The sequence below is a fragment of the Varroa jacobsoni genome, unplaced genomic scaffold (assembly GCF_002532875.2).
Source record: "Varroa jacobsoni isolate VJ856 unplaced genomic scaffold, vjacob_1.0 scaffold_244, whole genome shotgun sequence".
Taxonomy (NCBI): Eukaryota; Metazoa; Arthropoda; class Arachnida; order Mesostigmata; family Varroidae; genus Varroa; species Varroa jacobsoni.
In genome coordinates this window covers 338,937-354,107 of record NW_019213146.1, presented here as the reverse complement: position 1 = coordinate 354,107, position 15,171 = coordinate 338,937, and the positions used below count along the sequence as shown (strand labels likewise).

Below are 15,171 nucleotides of genomic sequence, written 5' to 3'. Positions count from 1 at the left end.
TGTAATAAACTGAAAAGAGCGCATAACAACAACAACAATAACAAATACTGTAACGACACTGTATAGGGCATTTGGGGTGGCTTTAGAAGGTTACATATGAGCTCTTCCTTTACAATTAACATCTAACTGATGAGCAAGAATGCCAAGGAGTGCAATAACTTTTGGTCAATTTTATAAACGATTTTTGTTATAACCAAAAACAGCTTGACTGTAGTTAATTTGATAAAAATTTAACCTTTATTTAAGGCCATGTACCCTTCACAGCCCAACCGTTTACGGCTAAATTTGAATACTTAAATTAAACGTTTTAAAATTTCTATGTTTGTCATACCGATAACAGTAAGCTACTGTTTTTAACTAGTTTTTTTTTCTATTTTAGGCTATTCTACACTTTTACATTTGCACAACTATCATTCGTCTAATAATAAATTAAAAAAAAAAAAGCATTTTAATGAAGAGGATCATGGAAAGATTTGCGTGATAGACCTCTAAATCCTAAGTACGTTTCAAAACTGATGTAAGTCACCCGCGGTCAATATGCTCCCGTGAGATACGGTCGTCCATGCCAAGCCGACAATCGTGAAGAAAGCAGCCTTACTTAAGAATGTTGGAAACCGGTTCAATGAATTGCCACGAAGTAACGTTTCTTAACGAGGGGTATCAGCTCAAGAAATATAACTTCTACAAAAACCTTGGATATTTGGTAGGAGACAATATACTTGAAAGGGATTTAATAACGGTGTTTTTTTAACCGTTGGTTGTATAAGTGCACGGAATAGAATAGTGTATGATAGATACTGTATTGACTGTTGTGGCTTTGTTTTTATCTAGGCAACTGCATGTCTATTGTTAGGCTTTGCTCGACGAGATTTTCGCAGTTGTGCAAATTATTTTTGAGTTGCAAGAAATCAAAAATCTGTTTTTGAAGAGGCGGTGTCTCTTGCAACTTAAAAGCAAAATAACTGCTACAAAAAGTTTTGTTGATGCAACGGAATACCCGTTATGTATCAACAGTAAACTGACCTATTTCGGGACATCTAAACTAGCCAACTCCACATTAGCTATTAGTTCTAATAAGTTAATATTAAAAACACAAGTCTCGCCCTTAAGGGAATTTGTTTCTGTTTATTAAATCTACCTTACCTCTATAATTTTTAACGATTAATAATAAGCAGGTTTCGGTAACTAAGTAATGGTTGCGCATTTGAGGAGGCGGGGTGGGGTCCAATAGGGAGTTGAGAGAGAAGGGTTTTGTGTAGCCTTTCCTCTTCTATGTAGAGCTTCTATGTAGCATAGTTGCTGCAAGGCATCGTCCCTTGGGTCTTGCATCTACACAGCGTACTCACACGACATTTGCCATCACCGGAGCAAAGATCTCAAAAATTACCAAACTAAGGGATCACAATCATATGTACTTGCTAGACCTGACGGTCTCGTACGGTCTCTCTCGATATCCAATAGCAGTGTTTCATACCCACGCAGGTTTTTATTACGTACTATTTATTGAAAGTAGTTATAAATTACGTTTGGAACGCTCTCGTCCTATCATTATATCCGAATAACAAGGGACATGTGTAGAAACTTATGATTAATTTATTGTTTCATTGAAAAGGTGGAAGGAAAAATATTTCCCGCAAAAAGGGCTTTTCAGGATGCGAGATGTTTCCAGCGTCCCAAGGGGAAACACGGACTCCGAAAAGATCTCACCCCTCTGAGGACCTTTTATCCTTGCCAATATTTTCTGTAGCGAGCCATTTTAATGACAGTCTTTCAAAAGCGAATGCGTAACTGACGAGCAATAAATTAACAATGATCTTCATTTTCAATTAAATTTGTTTTTTCTGTGTAGTACTCCTACCGAATAAATAAAAATGGTTGCAAATTGGGTCCGTTCTCCATATTTACCGGCTACCTATCCAATAAATCCACTATCTATTATACTAGTCAATGTATTTTCGGTTGTTAGGTTGGCGCAAAAAAAACAACGCAAAGAATACACCGGCAATGATGACCAAAACAATGGGTAGTATGAACAGGATATCAGGAACAAACTTGTCGAGTCTTTGTAGCAATGCGATATTATTTAATACTTCTTCATCTTTCGTTTGTTATTATCGAGCTGAAATTGATCGTCACCAAATGTCTAATTGATCGCTTGTTTACTGGGTAGATAACTGTTAATTATGAAGAACGGATCCAATCATTGCAATGATTTTTATTTTCACGGTAGGAGTACCATACGAAACTAAAAAAATGTACAATGAGGGTCTCTGTCGATCCGCTTTCTGGCTGTATTCTGTTTGTGTGTGTCCAAGAATTAGACAAAAGTATGTCTGGCTGTATGTGCCAGACCCGCAATAGCATTATTCTTTCTGATGGGTCCTTCCTGTTGATTTCTGTGGGTGTTAATATGTGTTTGCTGATAAAGGCAGATTTGCATGTTTGCCCTTATATCTGTTTCTACGTGTGCTGCTTGTTGAATAACGTTAATCCATATTTTATTTCACTCGCTCAGCCTTAAATGGTATGGTAAATACGTAAAGCACTGAAGCCCGACGACCGTTCTAGCCGGTTAATTAGATCCTCATTGCCGATAAACACGACTATAAATACTAAATCGTGACTGCGGCTGTGTGCTCTTTTAATAAATACGGTGCAGTTTGTGCACACCGTACTTGGTTGAACATCTGAATAGCATGCACAGCCTCACGAACATGCTCAGGCATCACCAACAATCGCAACTAATTGCTTTTGAGACCCGTTTGTCTCTATGGCCCAAACGCGACGTTTGCCTAATTTTTTCACTCTTAAGGTTGCTGCTCATAATAAGCGTATAGCGCAGACGTTTTTCTGTGGTTAGTGTTCATCCCTGATCACGGTACGTTCTTCCTGCCGAAGCCGTCTGTCTCCTTATGTGTTCCGTCATATATCATTGTTAACAAGATAGTGTTTTGTCTCCTCCTTTGAAAAAATTTTCAATGATGCAAATGCGAATTCACCAGAGCTTCTATAGGGTCGATATCGAAAGAGGATTATCGGCGGAGCACAGAGCTGCGCATGACAAATCAGCGCGCTCAGCAATCACTTGCTTATGACCTCAATACTAGCCACACGTAGTAATGACTATTATCAATAGCCAGTGCATGCCGGTGTCTCCCGTCGTGCGCGAGTGGCATTCCGCAAATCTTCCTATCTTTTAGCACTCTGCCTTGTCTTCTGTCGAGTGTGTGCAACTTAATGCAACAATTCGTTCATTCGTGGAAATTGATTCATATAAACTTGGACGGAAGCAATAATGATCGACTAATTCCGCTGATAAACGCCGAAATTTCGACGGGTACTGCTGGCAGTCGATGACTAAGGGAAAAAGGTTTCCCCTCACCGACCTAATCCACACATGTACTTACTGCTTTACGTATTTTCTTTCTTTAACCGGAGCTAGAAGTACAAGCTTTTTTCCTTTGCGCTTAAACCGGCGGGGGCCCGGCAGGGAACTTGAGCATAGGGTTCATCGATCTTGCGAAGCTGTTGGCGAACACACAGCTAAAGTCGTCCTCACTGATTGGCAGGAGACTGGCGGCGCCAAGAAGTAACAAGAGGAGCGCCTGGATCGGGAGAGAGATTCGCATCACACGGCGCACAAACCATTGCCAACGCGTTTCCACAGGCTCCTTCAGTGGGAGAAAATCTTCTACTGAGCCAGCTGGCGATACCTCATGAGACGCCTGGGAGCAGGCGTACAGAAAAAAAAAACACTATTTTCAGTCGGAGCTATTCACTGTATCAGATCTTGTGGGGTACTGTGTGATTAACGTGCATATATCACGTATATATGTGTATCGTTACTGCTAAAACAAAGGTGAACAAATCAAATTCGATAACATCGGCTAAAGCTTATCATGATAACGTGAACAATACTTCTAAGCTGCGATACTAGTATATCCTGTTAGATAGGTAGTCAGTTGTATAGTCTCTAACTGATTTCATCCACTGTGACTGAATTAGCAGTACTGTGAAAAATTTCAATGCTTTGATATTATAGCATCTAACTTTAACACCTTATTGGATTAGTCGTACCTGAAGTCCATGCAAGGAACACAGTGAAAGAAGGCGATCCATCTGTTGGGCCACCAACTCAATCGAATCGTGCAGAGAAGGACCGAACGATTCAGCCTGCTGAAGTGCGTAGACTAGCGGTCGGGCCTGTTCGAGATCATCACGGGTGGTCACTAATTCCGCCAATTTTCCATCGTCGGTCTCGGCTGAGACTAGCCGATTTTCGGCTGCCGTTAACCAGTCAGACAGTTGTTCTATCGATGCGCGAACGAAAAACAATACAACAAGAAATACAGAGTTTCAGAGAGAGTACATTTCATACAAAGCATGGAACATTAGCTAAATGGCATGGTAAATCGGAACACAGACAGGAATGAGTGATCAAAGTTTCCTCCTTTTACTGCTATATATCAACGCCTCTCGTCACAAATAAAAAAGAACCCGAAAATGACGAACTACAACGCATCTTTGGCTGCGCCTACGTCTGCCTTAACTACATTTAGGCGTTGTAAGGTACTGAGTTGCGACTCCAGCAACACCACTTTTTTTCATTGTTCTACTGATTATGCCACATGACATGCCCTACGGTCACCTTGAAATCTGAGTAACCTTTTCGAATTTTCTATTGTATGTAATTAAACTTCGAAATTGCAGGTAGTGGCCGACACCTCGAACGATCTGCATAGATGTTTAATCAAGTTAAGCACTTTGGACGGCGAAAGCGCCGTCACAGCGCTTCGACATGGCTTTCTGAATTAATGAACCACATAGAATATTCGAAATTAGTGCCCTTTGAGAGAGCAGTTGATTCTCTTTTGTGGGTGGGCAGATCACGAGATCGTCGTCCGTTTGATATTACTACCAACATAACTCTCCGCGAAGGCCAATGCGTTCTAAAATAAAGAACGCTTCACAATGGGTCAGATGTGTTATACTGAGCTACCTGTGCCGTAGAAGCAGCGTGATATACGCAACGGCTTATTGGCCATTGGCTTATGTCTAATGCCCTGAATTCATCTGATCACAGTGCGATTAAAAAAAAGACGTCCATACCTTTTCGTCGACTCCAATCACACCCGGTAGGTGAGTGCAATGAAACTAAATAGCTTACTTTCGGATTGTTGCACACTTGTTGTGTAAATGAACACTTTTCAAGTTAGAGGAAACCATTTTAATTAGGCGAGAGCCTGTACCTGTAATGCAGGCCTTTTTTGCCTATATTTTATTTTGTCTCACTAACGTCGGGAAGATCACTAACGTCGTGAATAGTTGCTTTGTTTTGATAACGCAAAGAATACTATCCTTCATTAAGCGTCACAACGGTACAGATGTATGTCTTAATACCTTTTGGAATGGTTCGAGTACCTATAAATAGGGTCTTATTACATAGGTTACATAGGTGAGCATTTAGCAAGCCACGAACACATACCGACTGTCTCGTCGAGATGAGCTGCCTCAACCAACGTCGCCTGCAGCTCGTCTTGCGTCTCAGACAATGTTGTGGCCACGAATGACTCGTACGCATCGCGGATCTCTTCATCAATTGCAGTATCGATTTTGCATTTGATATCACCACATTGGAGAAGCAGTGCACTGAACTCCGTGATGCGCTGTCCAATATAGTTAGGCGAACCACGAATCGCTTCGGACTTCGCCTTTAGCTGCTGGATTTCCTGTAACAGTGTCGCAGGACTGCGAATTTCTGGCGACGACGTCGCTGCCGCATCGTTTGTGTTGTCGTCTTCATGGACTCTCGCACATGGCCTAATGCTCGAGCTGTCGAGCGACAGCTGGTCGAGTAACTGCCTATTGCTGCTAGATGTCATCAACTGAACAACGGTGGGATCAAGACGGAACTGCTGTGCGGGCAAACGGCCACGTAGTCGATCGACGTTTGCCAACAGTTCCTTATGGTGACTGTGTAATACATCCAGGTCTAGTTCGGACCGGCTAAACACGAGCTCGTCGATGGTGTCGCCTGAAAGATATGATTCATTTGTCATTAGGGTGTTAGTCACATTCACTTAGCAGCTCATGCGATCGTGATGACAACGAAAACAATACGAAACGAGCAGAAAAACAATACGAAACAACGAACAGCGGCTGTAATAAAATGAGAATTACATGTCAGAACAAGCAGGCGTGTTAGACGATTGGTTGAGTAGAGAACAGGACACAAACAAGGTTATTTCGGAGCCTACTTACGCCTCCGTTTCCTAAAAGGGTGCTTCGAGGGATTCGACCGATTCAAGTGAATCCCTTCGTTTAGATCGCACTGAAAGAGGACATCGATCTCTCAGTCCTATCATAAATTAATAAAAATAGCTAATTGAAGGGATAGCCTAAAGTCGTCATTTAAAAAATCTATCTCGTTGTCATCACTTCACGTAACTAGCACCATTAATAACTATGACTAGCTGGATTTTCGGCATAATGCCACCAATCTACTAAACTGCGACACACTTAGGCCCCAGTTTTTTTCCTAAATAAACGACCGACATTCGAAATGACCGACCTCTTAGCTTACTAGCTTGCTCCTCCAGCTGTTGAAGTTGACGCTCAGTTGCCTGAAGTCGGAAACCAACGTCTTCAAGATTTGTATCGGACAGCGGTAGTTTTCCCGTGGCCATCTTTGTCATCTGGATATCAACTTCCGTCAGCCCGACCATGACGTTTTGTTTATCGAGCTCGAACTTGCTCCAGTGCGATACTGCTTCAGCGGCGCGGGTTGCCCTCTCGGCGCAACTGGCATTGAGTCTGTTTGATTTAATATTTAGTTTTTTAACGCGGACAAATAGCTCGTCATTGACGAGACCGCTATTCGTAAGCTTCAAATGAAGCTGATTTACCCGCATGTGTTGCTCGATAATGCGGGCCTCAAGGTTCTCTTTGATGGTTTGTACGTAAGCCAGTTCGTCAGTAGTTGTTGAGTGAACAAGCGTAAGATCTCGCTCGATATCGAGCAGGGATTCTTCGGCCAGTGCGAGGTTAGTACGCAGCTGGCCCCATCCAATTCGAATTGAGCGTAGTTGCTTGACCTATCGGCCGACAGAAGAGAGAGTATTTGCCGCTCTTAACCAAATATAACGAACTATGTTGAATAACTTAAAAATCAAAAATAGAAGAAACTGCATTGCATATATTAAATCATATATTTAAGTTTTGTTGTTTTTTTTTTATATACGCTTGAGTCACATAGAAAACCAATAAAATAATTTTGTGCTTCGAGTGTATCACATTTAAATATACGACTTCTGTTGACGCGAATTTTAATTTCAAATACTAATTACGGTAAATAAAAGCTTTTAACGCGCTATACAGTTGAAGCTTACCCTTGTCTTATAAAGTTTGCAGATGACGTCGATCCGTTTGCGACATTCCGTGAGCTGTTGCTTAATAGATTCTTCGGTTTCTGATGTTATTAGATCATGATAGTATTTGAGGAGCTCGTTAAAGCTTCGTTCAAGCGCCGCGTATCCTTCTGTAAGGTGCTTATTTGGTTTTTGCTTCTCGAGATTCTCCATGAACTTTTCCAGTTGGTTAAGATCGCTGAATGTGAACGGTCTGTCAAGTTGCGCTTTTACATCGTCCATGTTCTGATTAAACGCCTCGAGCGAGGCCAGCAGGTCACATCTGAGGATGAGGACTTGCTGGAGTCTCTTCTGTAGTTCGTCCAACTTCTTCTCATTCTCCTCTACGAGCTTTACGGACTTCGAAGCAATGGCCGGCAGTTTGGCACAAAGTTCGTCCTGCAGTAGATTGGCTTCGGAAACTGGTACAATGTGCTCGTTGAGGTCGTAGAAAAATTCGTCTACTGGCTTATCTTGAATGGTGACTATTTCAGAAGCAACCTGCCCATGATTTTCCTGCAAGAACTCGAAGGCTGTTTGTTGATCCACAACGATAGTGTTAAAAGCTGGCCGCGGTAGTTCGTCTGCCTGGACAGCTAACTCGGTGTTTGGCCTCCGCTTTAGGACTTCATTGGCAGCGTCAATGATGTTATTAATATTAAGCATGGCCAGATTGGTCTCGCTATCGATTAATTGCTCTTCAGCCAGTAATGGCAGATTGGCCCTAATACCTTGGTGAGCGTCCTGAATGGCTTTTATCTGTTGCTCGATTTCAGCTTGTTGAAACAGATCACACACGGTACCCGCGTCGCACACCGCTAGACCTGAAAGTAGCTTCAAAGTGTCAGATGCCAACTTTGTGACAAGGGAGTGGAGCGTCTCAATATTATACCGGGTGGTTCCGAAGAGATCGTCTTCCTCAGAAAATTTCTCGAGCGTCACTTCAATTTGAGCTAGAGTCTGTTCTAGTTCTATTTGGAACTCGAGCGATAACTTATCCCGAGCGGCTATTAGCTTGTTTCGAATGAGGATAGCATATTCACGTAAAGTAGCGGCTTGTGACCGTCTTTTTTCAGGGTTGGGCGACAAGCTCAAGAGACGGCCTGATTCGCTGGTGCAGGCAAGCAACTGGTTAACGAGAGACGACTTGTCCTCGTGGGTAGCAATAGCCGTTTCGAGTTGGCAGAGCGCTTCGATGAGCCGTGTAAAGTCATCGTGCCACCTTCGTCGCAGCTCACACTGATTCGACTGGGTTTTTAAGCAATCACTTGCTTTTAGCATCTCTTTCAGGCATCTGTATAAACGTACAGCAGAATGTGACAATATCAGTCTTCATATCACCAAGCTGTCACTTTACCGTATCAATGTTTGCGTAGAAAATGTAATATTAAAAGAGGCTGCTTTTTCGGTTTTTTGATAGTTCATATTTAAACTGGTGTATATATTTCCTGTCGGCCATGGAACAGAACAAGGGCAAACCTTACCAAGAAAAAAAAGAACAATTTAAGTATTAAGCTATAGGTGAGATAGACGCGAGTGCCTCTCTTGACACAAACCTTTGCAGCTTTCTTTGCTGGACCAAATCACTTTTGTTTGGCTGTTTGAGCGCTCTCTCAGTGTCGTCTAGCGTTTGAAGAACATATGTGGAATCGAAATCGTAAGTGAGCTGACCGGGAAGTGCGACCTCTCCGAGAGCATCCCTAAGTTCAGGATCCAATCGACGATAGAGATCAATTGGGTTCTCCCCAAGAACAATCTGCTCTTGAGCATTTCTGATTCTTTGCTGCTTTTTCTGGAAGTCCTCGACCGCAGTAAGTCGCTCCGCGGTCTCCTGCCATCTGAATAAACATAGAAAAAAAATAGACTTTCGTACTTGTTTGTTTGAAGTTAAACATGACCTTAACAGCGTAACCTACAACATCGTTCACTGTCTAAAGGCAGAAGGCTAAATATTATCAATACGTAACAAACCTCTAACAAAATTCCAGGGAATACAACCTAAGCCCAGGCGTAACCTAATGATAGTCTATAAACTGAACGGAAATAGGCTCTCTGAGCGCATGTATGTGTTAAAGCTAACTCGTGATGACTCGTAAGATGAACTCGTAAGAGCATGTTACGTTTTGACGTTAATTATAATCCATAAGTAGCTAAAAAAGGGGGTTGTTGCAACGAATATTACCACCACCTCATACGACGAAGTCGGTCTAATTTACATTTTAGCCTTTGGGATAGAACATTTATACTTTGATACAGATGTCTTTTTCTTATAAACAAATAAAAAATCTTTTCTCAATAAATAAAGGATAAACTTTTCACGACTAATTTTCCCTGCTCAGTGTTCTTGCATTCAATTTTGCGCTTGTCTGACAATGCCATAAGTTATGTAGTGTAATACATCGGGTGCTTAGTCCGTTCGTTGTAAGTATATAATAATTTTACACAGACACAGATTTTGAAGTTAATGTTTAGTTTCCTTGAATGAGTAACTCAGGTCGTTTTTAAGGCCTGTATCCTTAATAACCTACGCACAGTTCATGCTAGGGCCAGCAACATTCAATTAAGATTCAGGCGCGTCACTGCGTATACAGAAAGGTATCTGTCGGGATAAATGATAAAATCACTACAATATGTTGAACTGGGCAGCGGATGTGCGAATTTTGTAGATATTTTTTAGATGAACTTCCCATTTAGGTTTATGATTATGAGCTTATTCTGAATTGTAACCAATGTTTTTTAGAAAAAAAAGCAAAGGTAGATACCACCGGGTCAATATCTGCATTGAGTAGAACATTTAATTATCTAAGTTTTAACTTTGTAATCGAGTGATTATCGGTGCCAGTGCGTTCGAGAAAAAAAACCCATGAATATCAATAGTAACAGCACTACATTTGATCATAGTGAATTGATTTGTTCTGAACTATTGCACAGTACAGTATCCGTTTCATACTTAATAACTTAATAATAATAACAGTTATCTAGTGAATATGTACAGCTACTAATTTATAAATGGCGGTAGTATCTTGGACGGTCAAGCCTCTGGTCGCAACAGGTTCGGAGTCGCTGCTCCAAGCTTTGCCAACGACACATATACTTAACCTGTATCGAAGTATAGGTTTTTGAATTAGCTTAGGCCAGCCTTTCATCAGACGGAACGCTGACGAAGGAGCTCAAAACCTTCTTGCTTCTAAGCAAGTTTGTCTTTGTAGTTTCTGTTACGAATTTGTGACATTCATTAAGTGACAACCAATTTTGTTCAACGAGCTTCATTCGTACACTTTTCGGAACGTTTTTTCGAAGTTGTGCATGCTTGCTTGATAAAGTCTGAACACAAAATTCTATCCGTAGGTATTTCATTGTATCCGCAGTACCGGGAGTATTGGCCTTTTCGAGATTCCGAGTGAACGTACATAAACTTTGTAGCCTGCTTCATTAGTAGTGTTTACTTTACTTGACAACTACATTCATCTAAATCTTCCAACTGAAATAGTGTTCGTGCTTTTATTAGAGATTCCCTTGTAAATTGAGCTAATGCTAAGATCTCAGCCAGATGAACACATCGTGCGTTTCTGGTGACGGGGGCAGACGAAGAGAAGACGCGATGCGTGGACGGAGTGGCACTCTTTTCACTTTGTGATACGACTAAGTACGGATTGTAAATGTAGAGAGTGGTGAGGTTACCCTCAACACTTAACGGTGTTGGCCGGCTCACTTGCTGGTCGAATAATCCGATGTAATCATATCTATGCTTCTATGCTGACGGTAAAGCGATATAATCAAACAAGGAATAAACAACTGCGAGACTGAGTGATTCTTCGAGAATACTTTGTAATACAGTATACGATGTCATGCAGTTAGAGACAAATATGGACGGCGTCTGTTGTCGTTTATATGAAATGCGCTGATATCACGTTGATCGGCTAACGACAAATAGCAAAGCGTGCATTTCTCTCACTCAGCACGATTTGTACATGAAACGATGGCTGCTTAATAATAGCGGGTGTTTAGTAACACTTCGTTTGCATCGTATTCTACAAATTAACAAATAATACATACAACAATTGCCTTCATCAGGGCCTATATTGAATAAACCTAGAAGCAGTGTGTGTTAAATGTGTAAGTAAAACGAGCGCCTTCCAAAAAAGGCTATAAAAGTTTACATAGATATCACTTGATCCGTCCATTGTACTTGTGGAGTGAGGTGTCTTAGGGCTAGTAGTTCAGCGTATGTTAGACGTTTAGAATTTTTTGAAGACCTATTTAATGTTCTAATATTTAAAAAACCTCTGCAAGCTTAGATAAGCTTGCAAAGGTTTTTTAAGATAAGCTAAGGTTAGCTACTGAAGTACATGACAGTCACTAAATTTACATAGATAATGACAAACAGAATTTATGATCTTTCTTACTTCTTCGTAATATTCTCCACTCTTTGCGGGAAGTTCTTCACCAAGCGAAGTTTTGTTAAGAGACCTTGTCGGTTTTGCATCACCTGCTTCAGAGCATCTACGTTCGAATGAATCATCTGAGCATCGTCGATGGCCACCTGCATCTGTTGAAGGAAATCGTCTGCTTCACGTAGGGCTCCTTCTTCCTGGGTCAACTCGCTAATACGGCTATCAACAGTTATTCGAATTTCGTTGAGGCGCTGATTCAGTTCCTGCAGACCACGGTGCGTGGTCACTTGCAGTCGAGATTCGATCTTTCGTAGCACTGCCAGAATCAGAAGTCGAAGACTTCGAAACCGTTCAGGATCGTTTTCAGTGATAACGTTTGTGGCCACCACTAATAGGTTGTTGAGAATGTCGTGCTGGGCTTCGAAGATTAGAATTTGGATATTCGCCTCGAGTACAGATGGACAGGGCCTTTCTTCCTGTAATGCTCTACTAGTAGAATCGTTCACTGCATCGAGAACCGTAGCTATACGGTGGCTGGTTGTGTTTGTGGCCACCTCTTCGTAATGTTGGCTGAAAAATGTCACAGCACTTAATGCGGTTAAATAGAGGAAGACGAAAAAGACCATTTCTTTATGTTTATTTTGAACTGATCGCAGACATATTGTGCATGAAAACTTACTTCCAGTTGTCTATTGCTTGCAATCCACAGGGTATATCGTAGGATGGACTTTGCCTATCTCGGACGTCCTTTAAAAGGTGTTCTCGGAGATTTCTGAAGGCACCAGCAGGAAGCTCTTTAGTCGAATCAATTATTTCGTCTCCGAATTTGTCCAGTTCGCTAGCCACCCTGTGTAACATATCTGAAAAGTAATAACATTCCCAGTAATCCACTAAAATAAATCATTGTCTTTATTGACGCGCAATTTTTGAAAAGCTAAAAAAGCACCAGCGTTTGGATATTTCGATGCCACAAAATATTTATGGAACTACGTTAGGACACACGTAGATCAACAGCTTACTATCTACTTTGTCTAAAGCTAGAAAAAGCAAGTCTTGCTCTTGAATTGAACCCGTCGTTATTTTTTCTAAAAGAAAACTACAACCGCTTGAGCTTACCTGTTTGCCTCGATTTAAGTTTACCCGCGAGATCTTTAACATCGGACGTACGGCCGTTGACGTTAATCACATCCAAGATAGTGTTCGCCTCAAGCAAGGGTTGGATAGTATTATTTTCTTCGAATTGTTCTTGAAGCTTTTGAGCACGCTTCAGCTGCTCAACGATGTCTCTTTCGCTGGATTCTTTGACCTGTTGCCGAAATTGGTTTCTAAGGGTTTTTCGCGTTTCTATGCGGCATTTTCTTAGTTCGCACAGTCTGTTATAAAGAGCTTGCAGTATTTCCTCTACGAGTACAGTGCCCGTTGGGAGCTCGCGTATCCAGAGAGCGAACCGTTGTTCGTCCAGAGATGTGACTTCTCCCGGGATCACATCCTGTGCAACCTGCCATATGTCAACGTAAATTCGTTGTGCATTACGTAGACGCAAGATGTTATCGTCCGCAAGCTGGACACCTTCAATGCAGCGTGCGATGGCCTGCGATAGGTCGAGCTCACTTTTGGAAGCCGACTGCTGAAGTTTGTATAGGGAGGTTTTCAGCGAGTGCCGAAGTGATGATAAATAATCAATCGCTGCTTCTAAATTAGCTAGTGTGGCCACCTGCAGTGGGACGTTCTCCACGAATTCACGATCGATCCGAGTGCGCATTAGATTGGCGTAATGACTGAGATTTTTGCTCAGTTCCGTAGTGTTCTGCGAGATTTGCTGTCAAATGAAGAGTAATTTATACAATTAGCTTAGCATGGCACAATTTTGAATCTAAAGACGGGTGTTATTTCGTAATGTGTAAATCAAGATGTTTATTAATTCCCCACACATCGCTAATTACCTTTGCTGTGAAAGGCCTTTAATTGATTATTTATTGATTTTGTTTTGAGTTACTTATTGATTGGTTTTCTTAATAATAAGAATAAAGGTCTTTGCTTAATAATAAGAATAAAGGTCTACTTCAAGTGCATAGTCACTTTAATGCTGGTTGCCGCTTGAAAGATCGGTTAAATAATAAAGAAATGCAATGTTTATTTAAAAATCCGTTCTATTTCTAAAATATTCTACATATATTTATCTGATTCACTAATATGGTAATATTAGTAAATAACAATAAACTAATACTAGCAATGATGATAATAATTTCGTATCTCTGCACGCTTACCCTGGTAAGTTTTGGCTTTGACCTTCGCGGCTTCGGCGCACGCTGTTCCGTGGCCGCTGCCAACATCTGTAAAGAAGATTCAGTATCATCGAGCATTGCTTGCACTTGCGAATCCTTGGGGAAAAGATGACCCGCCTGTTCTTGTAACAACTGGAACAGAGAACGCAGCTGCGTTTGCTCCTTGACTGCAGCAGAATGGTCAAGCTGCTCGTCAACGCTGCGCTGAAGGAAAATTATCTTCTCCATTAGTAGTCGTAAAAGATGTAGATATTCGACAGAAGAAACCTTATCTGTTGAGGAGCGCTGAAGGAGGCTTTTGGCCAAAGCGCACAGGTTCTGCCAGGGCTCTGCTATTGTCGGCCTTACGATTGGCGCTAGCATGGTTTGGGGGCCCGAGACGCCTTCGGCAGCGTCCGACGTTTCCTGATTAATGCCTGTCATCATATATCGGAGCATCTGTAGCTCTAAATCTCGCGCAGTATCGTCACCTGATCGATCCAGTGAGTCGAGCTGATGTTGGGCTTGCTCCAGCAGGCGAATCACTTCGTCCGCTTGACTTTGCTTCGATGGACAATCGTTGCTTAGTCGTTGAATGAGTAGCATGAGGTCCTGGAGGCGCTGTTTGTATATCTGAAATGAGGATGGAGCTCGCAGCAGGGATACGTCCAGATTAAGTATCTGCCGAGCGACCTCCAGTACGTCATCTAGATTCTTGTTTTTGGCAGCGAGATCTTGATTCTCACTGAGCGTATCGGATGTTTCAACCTCAACCAGCTCAGCTGAACCTGGTGCAGAGCTTACGCTGTGCTCGGGAAGCTCTTCCGTCGGCTCACCTAGTATTGGTAACATGAACAAACAGCAATTTATCCTAGGACGTGCCTGTCTAATGTGAGAGATGTTCCATGTTATCAGTCCTATCTACAAAAAGGCGTACGCTCTATGTGGGCTCAAAATGCTGAGCTGTGATCGAAACTTGGTGTAATCGTGTTAAAAGATAACCATTTTAAAAGCTTCTATGTTTTCCCTCGTGCGCTAATCTTTACATGCTTTAATTTTAAGGACCTCCCAGAAAAATGATCTACACTCTTGTTTAAACATAGGTAT

At 41.7% G+C, this 15,171-nt stretch overlaps 1 protein-coding gene across 6 annotated transcripts in view; it reads right to left on the bottom strand.

Annotated features, from left to right (window-relative positions):
• Window positions 1-1,099: 1,099 nt before the first annotated feature.
• LOC111274017 (uncharacterized) overlaps window positions 1,100-15,171 on the bottom strand; it is a 127,024-nt gene continuing 112,952 nt past the window's right edge. For 5 of the 6 annotated variants that reach the window (XM_086967494.1, XM_022856106.2, XM_086967497.1 and 2 more), the window contains 10 exons: window positions 14,068-14,900; window positions 12,917-13,619; window positions 12,480-12,660; window positions 11,813-12,370; window positions 8,963-9,244; window positions 7,389-8,700; window positions 6,572-7,094; window positions 5,486-6,034; window positions 4,078-4,310; window positions 1,100-3,725 (listed from right to left, as the gene is read on the bottom strand). In XM_086967494.1, coding sequence (XP_086823620.1) covers window positions 3,468-3,725; window positions 4,078-4,310; window positions 5,486-6,034; window positions 6,572-7,094; window positions 7,389-8,700; window positions 8,963-9,244; window positions 11,813-12,370; window positions 12,480-12,660; window positions 12,917-13,619; window positions 14,068-14,900 — 5,432 coding nt within the window. In that variant the 3' untranslated portion in view covers window positions 1,100-3,467. Of the gene's footprint in view, window positions 3,726-4,077; window positions 4,311-5,485; window positions 6,035-6,261; window positions 6,332-6,571; window positions 7,095-7,388; window positions 8,701-8,962; window positions 9,245-11,812; window positions 12,371-12,479; window positions 12,661-12,916; window positions 13,620-14,067; window positions 14,901-15,171 lie in introns of those variants that run through there. The other variant, XM_086967498.1, reaches the window with a different exon arrangement.